Below are 23,685 nucleotides of genomic sequence, written 5' to 3'. Positions count from 1 at the left end.
AATATCACAGCTAATGACAATGATGAGAAACTCTCTCAGAAGACATCTGGGATGAATCCCTCTGATGCTACATAACGAGCTGCCCCAGAGAGACTGACCTTTACTGTTAATGAGGGCTGATGAGGTGGTTGCTCGTCCTGCAGCATGACTCGCTTCATGAATACACTGAGGATTTTTGAAAATGTCAGGAGGTCCCAGAAGTCGTTCCTGTGCAACAAAGTCAGTGAGTCAGTAAGTTTATTGAGCGCAGGAGGAGCGTTAGTGTGTAGCTGGGCTGCTAAACACAAGAAGTCACAGACAAAAAGTTCCAGAAAGAGCTGAGTGATTCCAAAACAAAATATGTTGACAGAGGAATATTATTCCAGAGGCCTAATCCCCCTCTAGCGAGCCGAAGTGAAAAAGTCTAAAATGTTGGAGGGTCAGCGTGGATACGACCTGCACCCTCCCATGTTAAATCCAGCGTGGTAAACACTACACATCCAGTAAAGGATGGAAACACTTTGGGTTTCACACATTGACAGGAAAAGCAGAGCTAGACATCACGGCTAAAGCTGCATGCTAACTCTGTCACGGACAGGAAACGTTATCGTATTGCGGTAACGCGCGGTCGAGCCGGCCGTCGCTCTCATCTCCGTGGTCAAATGGGCTGACGCTACAACTGTAGAGCACCCATATACTGACATTTCTGCATTGAAACGGCCCCGATGGAGCTGACCATGGATGGATAAAGAGAACGGAGCTGACGGGAGAGCTAGAGACCACCTTGAGGAAGTAGACACGTGGGACTACGTCCGCTTTTCAAAATAAGGTGTTAACAAAGGGAACTGTATATACAAAATACATCTATGGAAATAAGATTGATGGATTATATTCACCAGGAATATAAAACATTATATGTCCTTTATAAATTATAAATAAAATATCACTAATCTGTGAGGGAAAGGTCTTTATTCTTTGGTCTTCGGGTTGCTGGATAAAAAAATGTAATAAATAATTCCTGACAATGACTGATATATTTAACTTCAGGTCATCTCTGACTACATACATGCTGAAAATCAAACATTTTTACTGGATTCATTTAGAGATTTTCCAAAGTAAAAGTCCCTAGAAGTGTTTGATTAAATTTTTCCCATGGTCTAGTGGTAAACAAGTTAACAACAATCACAATAAATCACAATATCGAATCACAATACTTAAAAATCACAACACATATACTCGGCACCCAAGTATCGGGGTAGTATCGCATCGGGAGATAGGTGAATCATCATGATCATGATACAAAAACTACAGACTTTTTCAAACGAGACAACATAAACATTCTCAATTGGCCCCTTTTTTCTTCCTGTTGCAATGTTTTAAATGCAGCAGCTGGCAGGAAGTAAACTTGGACAATAGCCGTTGCCTTGGCAACATAATGGCAATGAAAAAGTCAAGACAAGTCAATTTTATTTGTATAGCCCAATATCACAAATCTCAAATTAGCCTAAGGGGGCTTTACAATCTGTACAGGATATAAAACCCTCTGTCCTTTACAGCACGACCCTCTCATCGGATGAGGAAAAGACTCCCCGAAAAAAACAACCAAGGTCTATACATGATAGTGACAGACGTCCCACAGATGAGATGATAAGTGTGGTTCTAGATGAGGAAAGGCCCCAGCCCACTCTGACACCCTACTGTTGAACCTCACAGATGTTTTCTAAACATGTACAAAAATAGAAACTAGATGGAGGTTTGAGGTTTGATTGGTGGACGTGGTCACACCAGAGTCACGTTGATTTAACTTGAATAAGGGTGCTCCGATGGATCGGCCACCGATCGTTATCGGCCAATATTTGTTCTAAATAGTTTGATCGTGGTCTCTACAGATGCAGCCACCTAGAATTTCTCCTCCCAGCTGACTTCCAACCGACTGCCAGCCAGTTCCCAGCCAACCTCCAACCGCTGGGAGTCTCCCCCCTCCTCCTGTTTCCTGACAGGACTCGTCTAGATTCGACTGTAAACACCAAGGCCTCCAGGAAGAGCGCCGGTCATTGATTCCAACTGTTGTAGTAGCCAAACGGCGGTACTGCAACTTCCGTGTCTGTCACGTGATGCCATTGGGCCCAAAAATTACTTTTTCCCATAGACTTACATTGGGAAAGAGACATCTGTGACTCAGCGGATAATTTTATTTTTTAGGTAAATCAACTTCCCAGTAAGAACACTGTAATGGTCCTTATTTAAATCATTAGGTCCTAAAAGTTGTAAAATGCACTAATAGCTGAATCCAGAGTTATTTCCCTTCCTCCGTTCATGTGAATGAGACCCAGACCGTGACGACAGCACAAGCCAGCCGTGACAACGGCGTGACGTTGGGACCACTTGACCGAGTCATGTGACCGAGCGGACGCTACTGCGCATGTTCCATGTGCCCAAGATCCGGGTACTTTTCCAGACGGAAGTCAAGCCATTTAGGCTTCATGCTCCACTGAGCGACTTTCATAGTAATGAACGGGGCCCCGCCTCCAACGCTGTATCCAGTTATTTTAATAGTGTACATCAATGGTAAACATGCCCATTCATTCAAGGTGCTTTCATACCAGGGACTTGGGCCCGGATCCGAGTCCACTTGTCCCCAAAGTCCATTTGATTAGGGTGAACGCTCCGTACCGTAATTGGGCCCCGGTTCGTCACATATTGTCGCTAAAGGGTGCCTCCGTATGTCGGTCTCCGATGCCGAGGGGCGCCGACCAAACGGCGGTATTTAATGAGTTGGGAGTGAGAACGGGTTGGCCAATTTCAACACGGGAGGTGCTATTGATTTACATTATGATGTGTTCAAGCTCTATTCAGTAAAAATGAGTACTGGGTTTTTGCATCAATATAAAATAGATATTAGAGAGGGAATCATGACCTGTTTAACTTCCTAACAAAAACCAGAATGCAAACAATAATAAAGGAGTGGAAGTTGAAGTACATGATGGGATTTATTGTTTTACTTTTGTTGTTTTACCGTGGTATTGAATTGGTATCGAGAATCGTGGAATTTCACTGGTATTGGTATCGACTACGAAATTTCTGGTATCGTGCCATCACTAGTTGGATGTTCATTTTTGCACACACACACACACACACACACACACACACACTATCTAAATATACATACTGTACGCACACCCCAGCCAACCTAACCACATATAAAGTCTTAGCTTTTCTAAAGCAGCATTGTTGGTGTCCTGGTCTATGTGGTGTCCTGGCCTATGTGGTGTCCTGGTCTAGATGCATGAACTGAGGTAAGTACTGGCACTGTAGGAATGAATGGTTTTGATACCACATGAATTAAGTGTTTATCAGTTCATTCATGTTCCTTTGAACTGTTCTGTACTTGGTACTGTGGTCTGACACTACTGACATATAAACTGTATATAACCATGTTGGTTGGTTGTGTATTGTCCCTGAGAGATTTACCAACGCAGGCCTGTTTGTGGTGAAGTTTACAGGTGTATTTCATGTTTAATTTGATGCTTTTTTTTATGTTACAGGACATTTTATACTTTGAATTCTCTCATCCTGATTGCCAGAACACAGATCTGAGTCTGCTGGATGAAGCAATAAATCAAATCAAATCAAATCAATTTATTTTTGTATAGCGTCAAATCACAACAGAAGTTATCTCAAGACGCTTTATATATAGAGCAGGTCTATGACCATACACCATAGTTTAGAGACCCAACAGGATCCACCAAGCGCACTGTAGCCAGGAAAAACTCCCCAATTACTGGGAAGAAACCTGGAGCAGAACCGGGCGCAGGGCGGGCGGCCATCTGCCGAGACCGGCTGGGGTGATAGATAGATAGAGAGAGAGAGAGAGAGAGAGAGAGAGAGAGAGGGAGATAGAGAGAGAGAGAGAGAGAGATAGAGAAGCAGCCACAATAGTAGCCTAGCAGCTGTAATAGCTAATACAAGTAGGACTGATAACACAAAACCAATAGTGGTGGATGGAAAGAGTGATAATACAACTATCGGAATTGATATCATTGGGTCGTCCCCAGACGGGCTTTCAAGTGGAGCTTCCAGCTGTCTCAGTCCACCATACATCTGGCTAGCTCGCCAGCACTGTCCAGCATCTCTCCTCAGTACGTCCATGTGATAAGAAGATAAGACAAGTTTGGTTAAAAACTCAAATACAGAATAGACTATTTGAGAAGACATGACAGACTAATTCTACAAAAATGATTGATAGCAAAACAATGAATGCATCTGCTGTTTAAAGGACATTGAATGTCACAACTATGACCAAATTTAAACATCTAATTAACTGATTAATTTCTTACCAAATATAGATATACGGTATATGCCATAATTTTTAAATTCTTAAAAATGATTAAATGAGTTCACCTCATGTTCTGTTGGATCCTACATATTAACTTCTACATTTCAAATTTATTCACTTCAATTTGAAATAACAACACATTGATTTTCATCTTTCAAGTTGACGCCCTGAACCTGAGATGAGCTTCTTTTTCTTACTATTGGACAAAAATTACTGTTCACAACAACAATGTCCAACTGTTGCTTCAGATATTTTGGTCGTAAAAATATTAAATTTGAATATCAATGATATTATATTAAATTATATTAATACAGGTAGAAATATTGTAGATGAGTAAAAACTAGTACTATGGAAATTGTCATGATCCAGTTTAAATAGTGTAAGTCTCGGAATCTCTACCGCATCATAATTTAATGTGAAGTGATGCTGTTATAGAATAGAATTATGATTTCAAACATAAGTGTGTATGTTGTACTTGCATTTTAGAACATATTCTAACAATGCTTCCCTATTTATCAGGAAATCATTCAACTAAAACTTTTTCCTCAGTTTAACAAACGTTATGTGTTGATTTTAATCATAATAATGTTTATAATAGTAAACAACACATAAAACTATCATATTAATAGTTTAAAGAATAGTTAGTATATAATAATACGTTTTTTTTGGGAATCTGTGGTCTTAAATCTGAGGACTGTGCATGTTGTTGTGATTGTCTCACGTGGATTAATAATGCATTTCCTTTAAATCATTGTCCATATTTACTATCCTGTTTTCTCCTTTGTTAGAGATGGGCGAGTCATCTGTCAATATGACCGTGGTTATAGAGTATCGAGACTCTTTTACTAAAGCTGTGACCAAGAATGTGATTGTTGTGGTTCTCGGCATCTCCATCAACTACATCAATGCAAGCCTCATCCACACCTTTCGTAAACACCAGGTAGGACATTCCTTTCATTACATGAAAACACTGATGATAGATCAATACGTTCTCATCCCAACTCGTCACATACCGCCGCTTTTTCACGCCGCTTGGCGTCACTTTAGGATTAGGCAACAAAAGCACTATAGTTAGGTTTAGGAAAGAAATACATGGTTGTGCTTAAAACTACTACGTTTGTACGGTGAAAATATCACTGGGACACAACATGGGGCACGAACAGACGTCTTGTGTTTGTTGGACCCCCCACCTCGCTCTTTAAACTACTTCACCACACTCCTGGCATATTATCCCTGAGCGTTTACTGTTGCCGCGGATAGGTTTACATTATAGTTAATGGAAAGCCTGCTGCGTTTCATACCGACGCTGAAGGGTGCTGTGTGTGGCGGTACCGAACGCCGACGGCCATAACAGAACCTCAGTATTTAATGCGGGCTGGATAGATTTACTGAAGAAATATGCTAAGAAAACATATTTAAATTAGTGAGTCAATGTCTGTTACTAACAGCAGAACATATTTAATGTCAATTAAATAAATACCTGACACATTTAAATAACATGTATAGCCTTCTACATTTTTATTTTTACTATCTATTTAATCTTCATACAGGAGGTTCTGTTTCATAATTATTATATTGATCACAATATTGATAATTTTCTACCACAGTATATAATCATATCACACAATAGCACTATATAGTAGGACTGGGACAATTCATCTATCTCCTGATTCAATACTATCACCATGCTTGAGTGCTGATTCAATATGTGTTGCGTTTTTCAAGTATTCTGATTTATTGTGATTATTGTTGACTTGTTTACCACTAGACCATGGGAAAAAGTTGAATCATACACTTCTAGGGACTTTTACTTTGGAAAACCTCTAAATGAATCCAGTAAAAATGTTTGATTTTCAACATGTATGTAGTCAGAGATGTCCTGAAGTCAAATCTATCAGTCATTGTCAGGAATTAATTATTAAATTTTTTCTCACAAATTAGTGGTATTTTCTTAATAAGACATGTAATGTTTTATACTTCTGGTGAATATAATCCAATCAATCTTATTTCCATAGATGTATTTTGTATATACAGTTCCCTTTGTTAACACCTTATTTTGAAAGTGGACGTAGTCCCACGTGTCTACTTCCTCTAACTTCTCCAAGGTGGTCTCTAGCTCTCCCATCAGCTCCGTTCTCTTTATCCATCCATGGTCAGCTCCATCTGGGCCGTTTGAATGCAGAGAACATAAATGTCAGTATAAAGCGTCGGCCCATTTGACCACAGAGATGAGAGCGACGGCCGGCTGGACCACACGTTACCGCGATACGATAACGTTTCCTGTCCATGACAGAGTTTGTTTTCTTGGTAATGTGTGAAACCCAAAGTGTTTCCATCCTTTACTGCAGCCATTCTCAACCAGTGTGCCACGGCCCACTGGTGTGCCGCAGAGCGCCATCTAGTGTGCCGCGGAGGCAGTGGTACTAGATTCTTTTTTTATTATTATTTAGCAAAGTGAACAGGTAAAACCTAAAGGAGGTAAGATGCCAGCTGCTGTAAAACCAAAGCCTATTGAAGGAGGCTGAGACACGGGCGGACACGGGTCTTGTATTGGGTATAACACATGCGCAGTGTAACTGGAGCTGCGGTCGTGCGTTGCGATCGGCTCAATTTCGGCGAGTGCAGAGCAGATATTACTGCGCATGTGCGGTACCCCGAAGGCGCGTTGATTAAGTGTGACCCAACCTCCTTCAATAGGCCTTGTGTAAAAACACCAAACATCATCAGGTAGAGACAAACGTGTTTGCCACTGTTAGCTAGCTAACGTTCTCGGATGCAGTGAGACAAAATGGATCGGTTTTTAAAGCGAAAAAGTGATGTGGGAGACAACCCTGCACCAGTAAAAGCTCCGAAGCGTGTGGTGAGGAAATATGACCCTGAATACATTAAATTTGGATTCGTGCTTAATCACCTTTTTGAACTGAGAGAAGAAGTGCACATATTTCTGGAAGAGCAGCACTCCCCTCTTGCTGAACATTACACTGATGGTAACTTTTGTGCAAAACTGGCCTACTTATCAGATATATTTGACCAGTTAAATCAGCTCAATATATCAATGCAAGGCAGAAACAGCACAGTGTTTTTGTTTTCAGACAAAATTGAGGGCTTCGAGAAAAAACTTATTCTGTGGAACAGAAGAGTCAAGGAGGGACGATTTGACGTGTTTTCACTCCTAAGTGAAACTTTGGAAGCCACTCCTCATGTCAACATATCCAGTGTTATAACCCAGCATTTGACTCAGTTGTCAGGAAAGTTTACAGACTACTTCCCAGAAGATGCACGAGATGGAAACCTTTGGATTTTGGACCCTTTCTCTGTGGATCCTGCTTCAGAAGACATAGCTCTCTCCGCTGTGTTGGAAAATGAACTGATGGAACTATCAGCAGACAGCAGCCTGAAGCTTCAGCTCACACAAGTAGACCTTGCTTCATTCTGGATACTGGCTGCCAGTCAATATCCCTCTCTGTCAAAACGGGCAATCAAATTTCTGTTGCCTTTCACCACCACCTATTTATGTGAGTCAGGGTTTTCCATTGTGATTGTCACAAAATCAAAGGCAAGGAACAAACTGAAAGCAACTTTGAATGCTACTCTGCGTGTCAGCCTCTCACCCATCCCACCACGACTTGATCTCATTATTTCCCAGAGGCAAGCCCAAGTGTCTCACTGAGGGTAAGCAGAATATGTATTTTGGTCATTACAGCTGACAGTGGCATAACACATATCTACAGCCCAGTTTATTATTTGTTGTATAAACATGTTAGGTTTTTTACTCATTTATTTGGGAAGGTGGTCCTCGGAAATGTTTTGACAATCACAAGTGGGCCTTCAGTTGCAAAAGGTTGAGAACCCCTGCTTTACTGGATGTGTAGTGTTTACCATGCTGGATTTAACATGGGAGGATGCAGGTCGTATACAACCCCTACTTTATAGTACCATATAAGGAATTATATGGAAATTTATAGATTTAAACAAAACAATGGTAATATGTGTTTTTGTTAATTAAATCCTGCCAAAGTACAGAGAAAAGTTTTTATTGTCTCATGGTACATGTTGTCATGTCCAACCCTAATCTGTGCTGGATTTAAAAGTATTCATAGTTTAATGATTTCACAGCAGATTGTCAGAAATGGAACAAACATCAAGTTAATGTTAGTGTTGCTATTCGTTCTACTTGTACAGTTGAACATTGAGTTTCAAAGTGTGGACTGGGGACCCCCAGGGGTCTTGAGGGGTTCCAGGGGGGTTCACAGCAAAAAGGGGGATCATTTATTTTCACTATAATCCCATCCATAAGTAACACAATAAAAGAAAGTATGACTATTTTGGTCATAGGTTTCATACATTTTCTGTAAAGGCAAAAAGCATGTCAGATGGGAGACCCTCGGACTGAATCAAATGGTAGTCAGTGGTCTAATTTGTGTCAGTTTACAGGTCCTTGACCTGAAAGGTTTAAAAAAACACTGCTCTAAAACAAATCTTCACTCTTTTTTCCAACCGTCAGATCTTCTACATGAATCCACGCTACATCCTTTTTATTCACCTGGTGATCAACGACATGATCCAAGTGACGCTGACGGTCCTGCTGTTCATCATCAGCTACATCCTCTACAAAATAAATGTCTCCATCTGTTGCACCTTCATCCTGCTTGCTCTATTCACCACTGAAAACACCCCTCTGAACCTGGCTTGCATGGCGGTGGAGTGCTACATCGCCATCTGCATCCCCCTTCGCCACATGCAGATCTGTACCATGAAGAGAACGTTAATGCTGATTGGTTTAATCTGGGCGACGAGCATGTTGTCTGTTCTTCCTGATCTGTTCTTCACTTTGGCCACAGAGCCGTTGGACTTCTTTCATTCCCGAGTCTTCTGTCTCAGAGAAACTGTCTTCCCAAATCCCCTCATCATCAAGAAGAGAGATATGACCTATATTGTGTATCTGGTTATAGTTTGGTTTGTTATCGTTTACACTTACTTCAGAATTCTGTTCACAGCACAAGCAGCTAGCAAAGATGCTAAAAAGGCCAGAAACACAATCCTCCTCCATGGGTTTCAGGTGCTGCTTTGTATGGCAGGATACGCAACACCCCTGTTAAAAGAGGCTCTGCTGCAATGGTTCCCAAAGAATTACCCAGACTCCCTGTTCGCTTGTTACATTATTGTACAGGTCCTTCCACGATCCATTAGTCCAATCATCTATGGCTTACGAGACAAGACTTTTAGGACGTACCTGAAAAGGTATCTGTTATGTAAAATGAGCCCGCAGTAAGAATCAGTTCACGGATCATAATACCGAGGGCTTTCAGAAACGTCAGATCCTAAAACTTGACTTTAATGTGTTCAAATTAGAAACTACGTGTTTGGTCAAAGTTGAGTTACTGAGACTGAATATGTTTTAAGTTTATTAAATTGTGGAAAAAATAGTTGTTTCAGCAAAAGTGTGTTAAAATAAGGGCTGATGATCAAACCTCATTACTATTTTGGTACCGAGTATCATATCTACCGATACAGTAGGTGGCATTGAACACTTATTCATATTCTTAATCTTTTTTTTATTTAACTTAACAGCTTCTGGTTTAGCAGGCTGGTTTGTGATGCATTTTTCACTTACATTACAATGATTGTTCAATGATTTTCCTTCCAACCTTTTATATTTTTCTTTCCGACTCCTAGAAAAGTTTTAAATCTGAAAAAAAGTTCCTATAGAAAAATATGCTCATATATCTCAACGTAAAATAATTAAGATATTGTATTGTCCTTCGGCAGCGGTATCAACACATTTAACTGTAAAGAGAGGAATCTCTATCTGTACGTGGGTATGTCCCTTGTATATCTCGAGAACCGCTCATCTGCCTTAATACTATTGCAACCACATTTGGTAGATATGTGTAGATAGGATGTCTGAGTGACCATGGTAAACGGGGTTCTCAACAACGCTGCAAGCAGCACTACTGGGGGCCGATCAATCGGCCCGGTCTGGACGGGCATGCACTCCGAACAGGCACTGCACTAGTCTATCTGAAAAGAAAGGAATCTCTGTCTGTACGTGGGTATGTCCTTTACATATCTCAAGAACTGCTCATCTGATCTACTTCACACTTGGCAGGTGTATTACTGGAGACCCCATGGAGTGCAGTGTCGAATATGGTGCAATTCGGCAAGATGGTGGCGCTAAAACAATGAACTTTACATTTTGTCCTGTAGCTTTTGAACCGTAAGTCTCGAAACTAAATTCTTTTCCTGGATTTTTTTACTGGACAAATCCAGTAAAGTTCCTGCATTCAAATATTTACTTCAAGTGAATACTGAAAGAATCCTGTGGGCTCACCACCTGTGGGAGGAACCGCTGGGGTTGGGTGCGCTGCCACACGGGTGGCAGTGAAGGCCAGGGAACTCGACGGACCAGACCCGGGTGGCAAAGGCTGGCTCTGGGGATGTGGAATGTCACCTCTCTGTGGGGGAAGGAGCCGGAGCTTGTGCGGGAGGTGGAGCGCTATCAGTTAGATCTGGTGGGGCTTGCCTCTACGCACAGCCTCGGTTCTGGAACCGTACTCCTGGATAGGGGTTTGACTCTATTCTTCTCTGGAGTTGCCCTAGGTGTGAGGGTGCCGGGCAGGTGTGGGGATACTCAGAAATCCCCAGATGAGTGCCGCTAAATTGGAGTTTACCCCGGTGGACGAGAGGGTCGCCTCCCTACCTCTTTGGGTTATGGGGGGAAAACTCTGACTGTTGTCTGTGCATATGCACCAAACAGCAGTTCGGAGTATTTGGCCTTTTTGGATACCCTAAATGGAGTCCTGTATGGGTCTCTGCCGGGAGACTTCAACGCGCATGTGGGCAACAATAGAGGCACCTGGAGAGGCGTGATTGGGAGGAATGGCCTCCCTGATCTAAACCTTAACGGTCGTTTGTTACTGGACTTCTGTGCTAGTCATAGACTGTCTATAACGAACATAAGGATGCTCATAAGTGTACATGGTACCAGAGCATCCTAGGCCAAAGGTTGATGATCAATTTTGTGATCGTATTGTCTGATCTGTGGCTGCATGTTTTGGACACTCTTTTGAAGAGAGGGGCGGAGCTGTCAACTGATCACCATCTGGTGAGTTGGGTCAGAGGGTGGGGGAAGACTCTGGACAGACCTGGTAAGCCCAAACAGGGTAGTGCGGGTGAACTGGGAACGTCTGGAGGAGGCCCCTGTCCAAGCGATCTTCAACTCACACCTCCGGCGGAGCTTTTCTGGCATCCCTGTGGAGGTTCGGGGCATTGAACCCGAGTGGGCGATGTTCAAAGCTTCCATTGCTGAAGCTGTGGCGGTGAGCTGTGGTCAAAAGGTCTTGGGTGCTTCAAGGGGCGGCAACCCTCGAACACCGTGGTGGACACTGGTGGTCAGGTGGATATGTTATCTCGGAGGACTCCGGAGGCAGTTGCAAAGTACTGACAGGCCCGAAGGGCAGCAGCCACTGCTGGGAATTAGGCAAAGCAGCGGGTGTGGGAAGAGTTCGGAGCAGCGAGAAGGACTTTTGGTTGGCACCAATGTGCTTCTGGAAAACCGTCCAGCACCTCAAAAGGGGGAAACGGGCAACCATCCAAACTGTGTACAATAAGGATGGGACACTATTGACCTCAACTGAGGACGTATTCAGGCGGTGAAAGGAGCACTTTGAGGAACTCCTGAATCCGACTAATACGTCATCTATTGTAGAGGCAGAGCTGTAAGCTGATAGGGGATCATAATCAATTTCCCTGGTGGAATTCACTGAGGTAGTCAAACCACTCCACAGTGGCAAAGCCCCGGGGATTGATGAGCTCTCGATCTACCGGCCAATCTTTGTTCCTCCTCTCACCTATGGTCACGAGGGCTGGAAGAACTAGATGCGGTTACAAGCGGAGATTATATCTCTCCACCTCGGAAAGGGAAGTTTGGGGAGCTGTTTGCTGGAGCTGTTGCCCCCGCGACCTGACCCCGGATAAATGGTTGAAGATGAGAAGAGATGCAATAAATAGTGAAAGAGATGTATTATCAGGACAATGTCACGTGACCGTTGCGAGGAGATGTAGTAGGCATAGACCATCGCTCCGCAGAACCCCCGCAGAGTTTAATGATATCTTCATACTTTAGCAAACTTTTTAAAAGTTTTGGTCGCCTCAATTGATTTCTAAACACATTTCACACACGCTGATGGCGGCGAACACAAGGAAGATGGCTGGTAAAACGTCGGTAATTTCTCGTTCAGCTGACAACGAGGAGTTGGCTGAGCTAGTTAAGCTAGCAGTTTCAGAAGCTATCAAGGAAGCTATCCCTGGACTTGTGGAGGACGTTGTCGCTCAACTGACAAGTAAGACGCAGGCTCTGGTGGATGCGCAAGCTGCTGTATTTTGTGGCGAGATGGTTGTCATGAAAGCTGATATCTCAAAGTGTGTGGATTATATAGAGGAGAGCGAAAATCGCTCGGTGGAGTGGGACAGCCGGCTCGCTGTATGTCGCGCCCGGTTGGAGGACAAGATAGCTGACATGGAGGACAGGTCACGCAGAGATAATATCCGTGTGCACGGTGTGCCCGAAAACGCAGAGACATCTCATGCTCTTGCTTACCTGTCGGATGCCATCCCACAGTGGTTTCCAGCGTTGGGTCCAGTTGAAATCATGCGCGCACACCGCGTAGGAGCTCCCAAGGAAGACGCAAATGGCAAGCCTTTCTCTCGCTCATTCATCTTAAAGCTGCTGCGTTTTACCGACAGAGACATGATACTTAAAGCCGCTCGGAGCACCGCCGTGGAAATAGGAGGGAAGACCATCCGCTTCACCCCTGACTACAGCCCGCATACTTTCAAGCGCAGATTGGCCTTCTCCAACGCAATGGACGCTCTGCAGAAACTGGATTTTCGTACTTTTCTCATCTATCCAGCGAAACTTAAGGCAACAGGTGGAGGAGTGACCCATCTCTTCAACACTCCACAAGATGCGAATAACTTCGTGCACTCCTTAAAAGAATAGAGCCTCCACTCATTCAGGTAACTTGGCTGGATAGCTCTGTGTGAACTATAAGAAGTGGACTGTAAGATATAAGATATGGCATATGCAAACTCATTACTGGTTTGCATCTCTTTTATTTAAGTATCAGTTTTTCTTTGTTTCTTAATAAGGAAAGCCAACTTCAATGTTGTGCTCTGCTCTGTTCTGTATGCTGTGTCTCTAACTAGGACAGGCTGGCTTTGGACTTTTGCAGCAGTAGATATCTGACACGATGCTAATTGTGCTATAAGCTACAAGCCCTAAGCTTGCACTCTTTTTGTTCTTAAAACTCAATACTTATACAGTACACTTGATTAATTTAGTTTAAATCTGCTGTGTAATTAAAACGACTAAGGTATGATACAATTGTTTCTATTATGGGGAGGGAAGGGTGGCTGATGTACGCGATGGTGGCAATAACGCCGCAACATGCCACTCGAGGATCACGGGTCCAGCTGATGGGGAAAACTCCGACTCCCTAGGAGGAGTCAGGGAGTTTTTTGTTTGTTTGTGTGTTTTTTATAATTTCACTTTATTTATTAACATCATTATTATTATGTATATGTGTGGGGTTCTTTTTTTTTTGTTATTATTTTTATTTGTTATGCTCTCATGTTGTTTGGAGAGTGGCGGGTTTATGGCGACTGGGGTTTTTGGGATGGGACTGATCTCTTTCATTTCTCTAAATTCATACTGTGGTCGGATCACTGCATTACTTGGGGAATATGCTATTTTTTCCTCTCTGATTTCAAATATACTGTAACATATGTTAGTTATTTTTAGTCAACATGAGTAATATACATGTAGTCAGCTGGAATGTAAACGGGCTGAATGGTCAAATTAAGCGCACGGCCTGTTTAGACTTCCTGCGTAGATTACGAGTGGATGTTGCCTTCATACAGGAATCTCATTTAAGAACGGCAGATGTTCGTCGTTTTTCGAATAAACACTACTATGTGGCTGCATCTGCATCGGTAGATACCAAAACCAGGGGCTCATTAGTAGTACTGAAACGTAATCTCTCAATTAATATAATAGGACAATTTGGTAGTGAGGACGGTAGGATTTCTTATATCAAGACTAATGTATCTGGGCGTAAATTCGCTTTTATTTCTGTTTACGCTCCATCCTAATATGAACCAGAGTTTTTCCCAAATTTAACAGCAACCTTACTACATCTTCAGGATTTCTCACTTGTTATTGGTGCAGACATGAATTCTTTTCTAAATTTCACATTGGATAAATCTGCTCAGCGTATCACGTCCACCCAGTTACATACATCTAAAGATTTTCAGAACTTCATATCAGCACTTAATCTAACAGATTTATATCGAACGATCAATCCTACATCTAAACAATATACTTTTTACTCAGCAAGACATCAAAGTTTCTCTAGAATAGATTATGTACTAGCTTCACCTGCATCTTTCTCTGAAATACATAGTGTTGTAATCAAGCCCTGCTCTCTATCAGATCACAGTATTGTCTCAGCGCAGTTCACACTCCAGGGCACGCCTCCCAGGGCATCACGATGGCGCTTTAATGTCTTGCTTCTCAAAAATGAAGAATTTTGTGTCTCTCTTAGGGAAAAACTAAATACCTTTATAGGTTTTAATGTTGGCTCAGTAGATGACCCGAGATTCTTATGGGATGCCATAAAGGGCTGTATTAGGGACTCCTCAATTGCGTTCTCCTCTCACCTTCATAAAAGCAAACTTAGCAAGATAGCTGAACTGGAGAATCTTCTCGCTCAGCTTGAGGCTCAACAACAAGTTACACATTCAGAGGTGTTACAGGGGAGTATAGTGGTGACAAGAGCTGAACTCAACTCTTTGTTGAGATGTAGAGCAGAGTTTTTGATGCACAGGACCAGAAGAACATACTATTTTAATGGAGCCAGACCAAGCCATCTTTTAGCTTTAAGATTGAAAAAACATGAAAAATATTCAATTATTACGGCCATTAAAACACCTCACCGTACTTTGATTGACCCTCGGGATATCAACACTGAATTTAAGAACTTTTATTCCACCCTTTATAAATCTGAAATCTCACTTGATATAAGTACATGTATAGGTTTTTTTCAAGGACTCAATCTGCCTTCTGTATCTGACAATGACAACGAAGTGCTCAATACCCCCATTTCCCTAGAAGAGGTAAGGATGGCTTTGAGTAATATGAAGAAAGGCAAATCCCCAGGTTTGGACGGAATTCCACCGGAACTATATCTTACTTTTTGGGATAAACTAGGCCCACTGTTATTGGATATGATTAATACAGCAATTGACAAGGGTAAATTTAACATAAGTGCCAACACAGCCATAATCACAGTGCTTCCCAAACCAAATAAAGATTTGACTCAATGCGGTAACTTCAGACCCCTCTCCCTTCTGAATGGAGATATTAAATTATATGCTAAAGTACTGGCAACCCGATTAGAGGTACATCTTACAAAACTGATACACAATGACCAAACTGGTTTTATTAAAACTCGTCATGCAGCTGATAATGTACGTCGTCTGTTGCACATTATCCATGCAACGGGTAGTATTGACTCTCCCTGTTCGGTCCTATCGTTGGATGCTGAGAAAGCGTTTGATAGGCTAGAATGGGACTATCTTTGGGCTACTTTAGATAAATTTGGACTAGGTACACAATTCATTAACATGATCAAAGTTTTATATGCAAATCCTTCGGCAATGGTCATCACTGGCAATACTTGCTCCGCTCAGTTTCCAATTTCTAGGGGAACTCGCCAGGGCTGCCCCCTTTCGCCGCTACTATTCGCTCTGTCCCTTGAACCCTTGGCGCATAAAATCAGACAACATCCATTAGTACATCCCATCACTTTTTGTAACACTGATCACCGGATATCATTGTATGCTGATGATATCCTTCTTTATTTAGGTAACACAGGTCCTTCTTTACCACATTTGCTTTCCACTTTCGATTCGTTCAGCTTGCTATTGGGATATAAAATCAATTGGACAAAATCAGCATTGATGCATTTAAATTCAGTTATTTCTCAAACCCCCATGCCCTCCCATATACCAATAGTTAAGTGTTTCAGATATCTTGGTGTTGATATTTTCCCCTCTATATCTTCCATTGCACTACGAAACTTTCAAAATATATACAATTGCTTAGAGAAGGATTTCGAACGCTGGGCAAATCTCCCAAATTCACTCCAAGCCCGAATAGCAATAGTTAAAATGGATGTACTCCCTCGTGTTAATTTTTATTCTTCTATGATACCTCTTGCTCCTCCTATTGGGTTTTGGGAAAAACTTCATACGTCAATCTCCAAATTCATATGGAAAGGAAAGAGGCCTCGTTTAAAATTGACAACTCTCCAACGAGACAGGACACAGGGAGGGCTGGGTCTACCAAACTTTAAGGTGTACTTCTGGTCCTTTGTGTTACGTCCTCTCTCTACATGGCTCAACCCAAGTTCTTCAGCCTCTTGGAGACCAATTGAGGAAAATTTATCGTCGCCTCATAGACTACAAGACCTAGTGTATTCCAACATACCACTGAAAAAAGCCAAATTACGTTTAGGCCCTATAATTTCATTTCTACTTGTAACCTACCGTACTGTAATGAAGCAGACGCATGCAGATCTTAAATGGCACAATCATTCACCAATTTTCAATAATTTCTCCCTTCTTTCCGGCAACATACCTTTTTCATTTCCACAATGGAAGACCAGGGGAGTAAATATATTAAAGGACCTGTATGGTGATAGTGGCTTACGAGCCTTTAACAATTTACGCGCTGAATATGATCTCCCGGGCTCATCGTTTTTTTTCTACTTGCAGTTGAGGTCAGCCATGCGGACATATGGTGTACCATGGGGATTAACGCTCCTTACACACCCTTTTCATAAAATATTGGCTTCAGTGGGATTAACACGAGGGATGGTCTCTAAACTTTACACATTTATTTCTGTACCATGTAAACATTTATCAGTAGAAGTTGCATGGCGTAGGGACTTAACCGATATAAATGACGAAGAGGTTTCCTGGGACACGGTGTGGAAAAATTTGTGTGGTACATCTAAAAATCCAGATCATCAATTAATACACTATAAATTTGCCCACAGGATGTACCTCACCCCTAGAAAGCGTCACTCTATGAAGATCATTACATCTCCCAATTGCGATCTGTGTCCATCTGGTGCTCTGGGTTCATTCTTGCATATGTACTGGAAATGCCACGCTGTGTCTCAATTCTGGAAGCAAATATCTCTCACCTTAAGCGACATTCTTGAAGTTAGGATTCCACTCTCACCTATTTTATTTTTATTAACTGATGACTCCTCTTTAAATCTGTCTTTGCAACAGAAATTGAATTGCAACGTATTTTATGGGCTGGTCTTACTGCAGCCAAGAAAATGCTGGCTTTAAGATGGCAACCACCGCACTCCTTGACTAGACAACAGTGGGCTAACTCGATGTTAGAAATTATCTTGATGGAGGGGTCCGTGGCCCGAATGCACGGGGCCAGCGGTAAGACCCTCAGAGCGTGGGATGCAGTTTACAATCTAGTTAAAGATAAAACATAGCGTGATCGACAGTAACTTTGACTTTGTTTTTTGTTTTTTGTTTTGGGGGAAAGAGATCAGGGGTGGGGGCGGGGGGTATTTAGGGGTCGCCTTGGGAAGGGAGGGGGGACATAGGGTTGTGCATTAGACCTGGAATGAGGGCTTTGTATATGTACCTGTGTATGGGGGGAGGGGGATGTATAAAAGAGATAAAATGAATGATATGTAACATCTTTCTCTATACCTTTTCAATAAAAAAGAATTGATCACAAAAAAAAAAGGACAATGTACTTAAATGTACATAATGTCTGTTCAAGGTGGAGATTTTAATTCTAATATGATGCTGGATAGTTTAATGAATAAAAATTAGGGCTGTCAAAGTCAACGTGATAACGCATTAACGCATATTTGTTTTAACGCCACTAATTTCTTTAACGTATAAACACAACTATTTATTTGTTTGTGCAGGTTTAGCGGCCGCAACAGCGCACAATCTGTTTCTGAATACCCCCACCCCCCCACCCCACACACACACAAACACACACATGCAGTATCTAAATATACGTACGCACACCCCAGCCAACCAAACCACATATAAAGTCTTAGCTTTTCTGAAGCAGCATGTGTGTGTCCTGGTCTATATGGTGTCCTGGTCTATGTGGTGTCCTGGTCTATCTGGTGTCCTGGTCTATGTGCATGTGGTAAGGTATGTACTGTCACTGTAGAAATAAATGGAGTACTGAAACCACAGTGAATAAACTGCGTACCAGTTCTTTCATGTTGCTTAGAACTGTTCTGTACCTGGTACTGTGTTCTGACACTACTGACATATAAACTGTATATAACCGTGTTGGTTGGTTGTGTATTGTCTATGAGAGATTTACCCATACAGGCCTGTTGTGGTGAAGTTTACAGGTGTATTTTATGTTTAATGTGACTTTTTTTTAATGTTACAGGACATTTTATACTTTGAATTCTCTCATCCTGATTGCCAGAACACATAGAATTCACAACTATTACCTCACAGCAACAATGTCCAACTGTTGCTTCAGATATTTTGGTCGTAAAAATATTAAATTTGAATATCTATGATATTATATTAAATTATATTAATACAGGTAGAAATATTGTAGATGAGTAAAAACTAGTACTGTGGAAATTGTCATGATCCAGTTTAAATAGTGTAAATCTCGGACTCTCTACCGCATCATAATTTAATGTGAAGTGATGCTGTTATAGAATATAATTATGATTTCACACACAAGTGTGTATGTTGTACTTGCATTTTAGAACATATTCCAACAATGCTTCCCTATTTATCAGGAAGTCATTCAAACTTTTTCCTCAGTTTAACGAACGTTATGTGTGTTTTTTAATAATAATAATGTTTATAATAGTAAACAACACATAAAACTCATATTAATAGTTTAAAGAATAGTTAGTATATAATAATACATTTTCTTCTAGGAATCTGTGGTCTTAAATCTGAGAACTGTGCATGTTGTTGTGATTATCTCACATGTGGATTAATAATGCATTTCCTTTAAATTATTGTCCATATTTACTATCCTGTTTTCTCCTTTGTTAGAGATGAGCGAGTCATCTGTCAATATGACCGTGGTTATAGAGTATCGAGACTCTTTTACTAAAACTGTGACCAAGAATGTGATTGTTGTGGTTCTCGGCATCTCCATCAACTACATCAATGCAAGCCTCATCCACACCTTTCGTAAACACCAGGTAAGACATTCCTTTCATTACATTGATCACCTTAAATTATTGATATAAGTAAAAGTTTAACTGTCAGAAGAACACTTCTGAAACTGATGTGACATGATCAGCAATAGTGTTTTACTCGAGAAGACGTATTACTCCATATAAAAACATTCCACTTGCAGTTGTTCGGTGGTGTTACAGAGTGGTACATCTTCCCTCACAAACAATCTGTGATGAGTACAGACACCTGCTTGCAGAGAGCACATTAAAGGGGAACAACAGCAGTTTTAAAATACGTTACTGAATGTCCAATCAGTGCTGATGGTAAATGTAGTCCAGTAAAGAAATTCCCCAGTGCTGTTATATTGACATAGAAAGCTGATCTCTCCTGCTGTGGAGCCGTGCCTACATGTACCAGGACGCATTGCCCGCAATCGGCGAGTTCACTACGTATGATAAATAAACAAAATTAACTCACAAAATGTCAATAGAGGAAATATTCTTACATATAAACAGAATAATACAACCATTTACCTTCTGAGTTTAAGTTTCTCTCTTACATCAAACTAAGACATCGTAAAACACACTTCATGCAAACTGGAGAGAATCAAAATAAAACTCAACAAAACCATTAGTCTGTTAGTCTATCTAGTTTCCAACAATCAGCAATTCTGGTTTGGTTGAAATAAATCCTCAATTCACGAAGTAAGATTTGAAAATATGCCGGACTGCTCTACAAGCTTTTTTCCCCTCGCTGTATCTCTCTGCTTGTTGTCGGCTTGTATGGCAAACCATTAAATTAGCTAAATCCAATCACAAAAATCACCCTGCTGGTCTTGGTTGTGTTTTCCAGTTTATACTGGAACTCCTGAATCCGACTGATATACCCTCTATTGTAGAGGAAGAGCCTGAAGCTGTAGGAAGCTGACCGGGGTGGTGGTTACCCTATTCAAAAAGGGGGACCAGAGAGTGTGTGCCAATTACAGGGGTATCACACTACTCAGCCTCCCTGGTAAAGTCTACTCCAAGGTGCTGGAAAGGAGGTTTTGGCCAATAGTCGAACCTCGGATCGAAGAGGAACAATGTGAATTCCGTCCTGGCTGTGGAACAACGGACCAGCTCTTCACTCTCGCGAGGATCCTGGAGGGGGCCTGGGAGTATGCCTATCCAGTCTACATGTGTTTTGTGGACTTGGAGAAGGTGTATGACCTGGTCCGCCGGGAGATGCTGTGGGGGGTGATGTGGGAGTATGGGGTGAGGGGGTCACTTCTCAGGGCCATCCAATCTTTGTACGCCCAAAGCGAGAGCTGTGTTCGGGTTCTCGGCAATAAGCCAGACTCGTTTCCGGTTGGGGTTGGCCTCCGCCAGGGCTGCAATTTGTCACCAATCCTGTTCGTGATATTCATGGACAGGATATCGAGGCGTAGTCGGGGGGAGGTGGTTTTGCAGTTCGGTGTGCTGAGGATCTCATCGCTGCTTTTTGCAGATGATGTGGTCCTGTTGGCATCATCGGTCTGCGACCTACAACACTCACTGGATCGGTTCGCAGCCGAGGGTGAAGCGGTCGAGATGAGGATCAGTACCTCTAAATCTGAGGCCGTGGTTCTCAGCAGGAAACCGATGGATTGCCTACTCCGGATAGGGAACGAGTCCTTACCCAAAGTGAAGGAGTTCAAGTACCTCGGGGTCTTGTTTGCGAGTGAGGGGACTATGGAACGTGAGATTGGCCGGAGAATCGGAGCAGTGGGGGCGGTATTGCATTTGCTTTACCGCACCGTTGTGACGAAAAGAGAGCTGAGCTGAAAGGCAAAGCTCTCGATCTACCGGTCAATCTTCGTTCCTACTCTCACCTATGGTTATGAGGGCTGGGTCATGACCGAAAGAACTAGATCGCGGGTACAAGCGGCCGAAATGGGTTTCCTCAGGAGGGTGGCTGGTGTGTCCCTTAGAGATAGGGTGAGAAGCTCAGTCATCAGTGAGCGACTCGGAGTAGAGCCGCTGCTCCTTTGCGTCAAAAGGAGCCAGTTGAAGTGGTTCGGGCATCTAGTAAGGATGCCCCCCTGGGCGCCTCCCTAGGGAGGTGTTTCAGGCATGACCAGCTGGGAGGAGGACACGGGGAAGACTCAGGACTAGGTGGAGAGATTATATCTCCACACTGGCCTGGGAACGCCTCGGGATCCCCCAGTCAGAGCTGGTTAATGTGGCCCGGGAAAGGGGAGATTGGGGTCCCCTGCTGGAGCTGTTGCCCTCGCAACCTGACCTCGGAGAAGCAGTTGAAGATGAGTGAGATGAGTGAGTGTCAGAACCTTAATTCAGAAGGTGTACGGATGTATTTTTCTGTTTAGGTGTAAGAATATTTCCTTTATTGACATTTTGTGAGTTTATTTAGTTTATTTATCAGACATAGTGAACTCGCTGTTTGCGCACAATGCATCCTGGTACATGTAGACACAGCCGGCATGGCTTTCTCTGTCTGAAATTTCTTTAGTGGACTACATTTACAATTAGCACTGATTGGACATCCAAATAATAGGTGGCAGAATGTCCCTTTAATGTAAGTGGTGCTATTCATGTATAATACTGTTTTACGTGTACTTTTGAACAAACCTTCACTCTTTTTTCCAACCGTCAGATCTTCTACATGAATCCACGCTACATCCTTTTTATTCACCTGGTGGTCAACGACATGATCCAAGTGACGCTGACAGTCCTGCTGTTCATCATCAGCTACATCCTCTACAAAATAAATGTCTCCATCTGTTGCACCTTCATCCTGCTTGCTCTATTCGCCACTGAAAACACCCCTCTGAACCTGGCTTGCATGGCGGTGGAGTGCTACATCGCCATCTGCATCCCCCTTCGCCACATGCAGATCTGTACCTTGAAGAGAACGTTAATGCTGATTGGTTTAATCTGGGCGACGAGCATGTTGTCTGTTCTTCCTGATCTGTTCATCACTTTGGCCACGGAGCCGTTGGACTTCTTTCATTCCCGAGTCTTCTGTCTCAGACAAACTGTCTTCCCAAATCCCCTCATCATCAAGAAGAGAGATACGACCTATATTGTGTATCTGGTTATAGTTTGGGTTGTTATCGTTTACACTTACTTCAGAATTCTGTTCACAGCACAAACAGCTAGCAAAGATGCTAAAAAGGCCAGAAACACAATCCTCCTCCATGGGTTTCAGGTGCTGCTTTGTATGGCAGGATACGCAACACCCCTGTTAAAAGAGGCTCTGCTGCAATGGTTCCCAAAGAATTACCCAGACTCCCTGTTCGCTTGTTACATTATTGTACAGGTCCTTCCACGATCCATTAGTCCAATCATCTATGGCATACGAGACAAGACTTTCAGGACGTACCTGAAAAGGTATCTGTTGTGTAAAATGAGCCCGCAGTAAGAATCAGTTCACGGATTATAATACCGAGGGCTTACAGAAACATCAGAATCCTAAAACTTACCCAATGATGTCCTTGACTTTGTTGATTTCAAGTTAGAAACTACGTGTTTGGTAAATTGAGTTACTGAGACTGAATTTGTTAATTTTTGTTAAGTTAATAGTTTAGTTAATTCACACCACCCTATGAATAAGCACCGAAAGAGGTGTGTAACCTCACCCAGAATAGGGAAATCGGGGCCCCCTCCTGGTGCCAGACCTGGGAGGGGAGCTCGCCGGTGAGCGTCTGGTGGCCACGCCTTGGCCCATGGGGCCCGGCCGGGCAGAGCCCGAAACAACTACATAGAGCCGCCACCCTGTGGGCCCCCCCCCCTGTAGGGCTAGGCATTTAGTCAGGTGCAGTATGAGCCAGGCCGCAGGCTAAGGCGGGGATCTAGGCGTGCTGATCCCAAGCATCGCAGACTGGCTCCTGGCACGTGGAATGTCACCCCTCTTGCGGGGAAGGAACCGGAGCTGGGGTGGGAGTTGGAGCAGTATCAAGTAGATATAGTTGGGCTCACCTCCACGCATAGCTCTGGTTCTGGAACCAAACTCCTGGAGAAAGGCTGGAGTCTCGCCTTTTCAGGAGTAGCCCAGGGTGAGAGGCACCGGGCGGATGTGGGCATACTGATGTGGGGGGCCCGGCTGAGTGTCGC

At 42.7% G+C, this 23,685-nt stretch overlaps 2 protein-coding genes across 2 annotated transcripts; both read left to right on the top strand.

Annotated features, from left to right (window-relative positions):
* Positions 1-5,105: 5,105 nt before the first annotated feature.
* LOC119497975 (odorant receptor 131-2-like) lies at positions 5,106-9,587 on the top strand. The gene is made up of 2 exons (XM_037786450.1): positions 5,106-5,255; positions 8,820-9,587. The coding sequence occupies exons 1-2, from the start codon at positions 5,106-5,108 to the stop codon at positions 9,585-9,587; spliced, it is 918 nt and encodes a 305-aa protein (XP_037642378.1).
* A 9,880-nt stretch (positions 9,588-19,467) lies between these two features.
* On the top strand, positions 19,468-22,993 carry LOC119497986 (odorant receptor 131-2-like). The gene is made up of 2 exons (XM_037786459.1): positions 19,468-19,617; positions 22,226-22,993. The coding sequence occupies exons 1-2, from the start codon at positions 19,468-19,470 to the stop codon at positions 22,991-22,993; spliced, it is 918 nt and encodes a 305-aa protein (XP_037642387.1).
* Positions 22,994-23,685: the final 692 nt, after the last annotated feature.

The sequence above is a fragment of the Sebastes umbrosus genome, chromosome 1 (assembly GCF_015220745.1).
Source record: "Sebastes umbrosus isolate fSebUmb1 chromosome 1, fSebUmb1.pri, whole genome shotgun sequence".
Lineage (NCBI taxonomy): Eukaryota > Metazoa > Chordata > Actinopteri > Perciformes > Sebastidae > Sebastes > Sebastes umbrosus.
The sequence above is the reverse complement of the archived record's forward strand: the minus strand, read 5'-3'. Positions and strand labels throughout refer to the sequence as shown.

Bases quoted from the DNA above. Each gene is read 5' to 3' on its own strand.
- LOC119497975 (XM_037786450.1), top strand. From the start codon at position 5,106: ATGGGCGAGTCATCTGTCAATATGACCGTGGTTATAGAGTATCGAGAC. The intron at 5,256-8,819 runs GTAGGACATTCC...TCCAACCGTCAG, and splicing joins ACACCTTTCGTAAACACCAG to ATCTTCTACATGAATCCACG.
- LOC119497986 (XM_037786459.1), top strand. From the start codon at position 19,468: ATGAGCGAGTCATCTGTCAATATGACCGTGGTTATAGAGTATCGAGAC. The intron at 19,618-22,225 runs GTAAGACATTCC...TCCAACCGTCAG, and splicing joins ACACCTTTCGTAAACACCAG to ATCTTCTACATGAATCCACG.